Raw genomic sequence first — 1,530 nt, 5'->3', positions numbered from 1 at the left:
TCTAGAATATTTTTTTTTTTTTTTATAAAGTAAAGAAACGAAATAATAAAGAGACAAGAGTAAATAGTTATAAAGTTATTTTAAAATGTAACTGACCTCCAAGGAACTGAGTTCAACATGTTCGTAATGAAAGTGGGCACACTCGTCCAACTTTGGAAACCGTGCTATACTGCCCATGTTGCTGCCAGAACTGACTGGTGTACTGAAATCGTCCGTTCGATTACATCCTAATCCCTGCGTTCAATAAAAATGTTTACGGTTTTCTATCAATTCTCGCAGTCATACTGTGTTCTTTAACGCACTGAAGATTAATAAACAGCATTATAATAATGGCAAGTGCAATGTGTGCCCAACAATTAAAGCATGATTTAACTAACGTAAGAAAGAAAAAAAAAAAAACAAACAAATAATCTTCGAAAAAAGCTTTTGTGCAAAAATACCAAAATATCTCTACATTTTTGTCTCTTTTCTCTATTATTTTTTATTCTACTCTCAATGCGTTAACAAGTTCGGTGATTATACAGCATATACGAAGAAAAAAGTGGTTCAAAATAAAATCTCGTTAAAATACCTCTCATACCGTAAAACGTAGATTTATTACCAGATAACTACTACCAACTACCAAATGAACGATCGCATTTTTAACCTACTTTCATACGAGAGAGAGAGAGAGAGAATTTTCTAAAATGTACAGAACGAGCGTCAAATTTAAGGCGAACCATGATGTGATAAAAAATAAAATAAACAAATGAAAAAATAGTATTTCTTCTGGGCGTTTATAATGAGAAAAATAATAGGGATTTATTGAGAACCTGTGAAACTGTGTTATCCGAATAAACTTATTATGTAAGTATGAAACGGTTTAAACGAGTTTCGCTGCATTGCGTTTAACGCTAGCAGAATATGGAGGCAGTCTGTGAAGGCAATTGAAGGAAGACGGTTAAGATGAATCATCGTATGTGGAGAATTTAACTAACGAGGGGAGCGCGCGACATTCGGGTCACCGATTTGGTAGAAATTTGGTCTACGGTTGAAGTATGTACACATTCGATTTGGTGTATAATAGGCAAGGCTTGAATTTTCGTTCCAACGTTTAGTCTTTTCGCGCTTAGATCATCCGTGCAAGGGTGTGTCCTAAGTGTGTGCCAAATTTGGCCTAAATCGATAACCCAAATGTGGTACGGTGTCCCACACGTGAGTGGCGAACACGCTCATTGACCTTGTCCAACGAGCATAGTTCTCCGGAGTTATGAAGCAATATGGGAATACGCTTCTTGAATATTCAAATATCGAACTTCGAACGATCAATTTTTTAAACATTTATGTATAACCAATTTAGAAATTTTCTAAGTGAAATATTCTAATTTAGAAATTTTCAATGCCAAACATTCAAATTTTCAAACTCTCAAAGCTAAGTAGGCAAATTTCCAAATTGTCAAATTTAAATATTCTAATTTTCACACTCTCAAGTTCAAACATAAAAATTTTCAAAGTTAAATATTCAAATGTTCAAACTCCCAAACTCAAATA

The 1,530-nt window shown here is 33.9% G+C and overlaps 1 protein-coding gene across 1 annotated transcript in view; it reads right to left on the bottom strand.

Moving 5' to 3' along the window:
• Positions 1-1,530, bottom strand: part of LOC108574371 (GTPase-activating protein CdGAPr) — a 26,118-nt gene that overhangs the window by 5,870 nt on the left and 18,718 nt on the right. Inside the window, exon 2 of the mRNA XM_017936950.1 lies at positions 97-234. Coding sequence (XP_017792439.1) covers positions 97-234 — 138 coding nt within the window. The remainder of the gene's footprint in view (positions 1-96; positions 235-1,530) is intronic.

Source organism: Habropoda laboriosa, unplaced genomic scaffold (genome assembly GCF_001263275.1).
Source record: "Habropoda laboriosa isolate 0110345459 unplaced genomic scaffold, ASM126327v1 scaffold205, whole genome shotgun sequence".
In the NCBI taxonomy this organism is placed as follows: domain Eukaryota; kingdom Metazoa; phylum Arthropoda; class Insecta; order Hymenoptera; family Apidae; genus Habropoda; species Habropoda laboriosa.
Note: the sequence above shows the minus strand (reverse complement) of the source record. Positions and strands in the feature narration are given on the sequence as shown.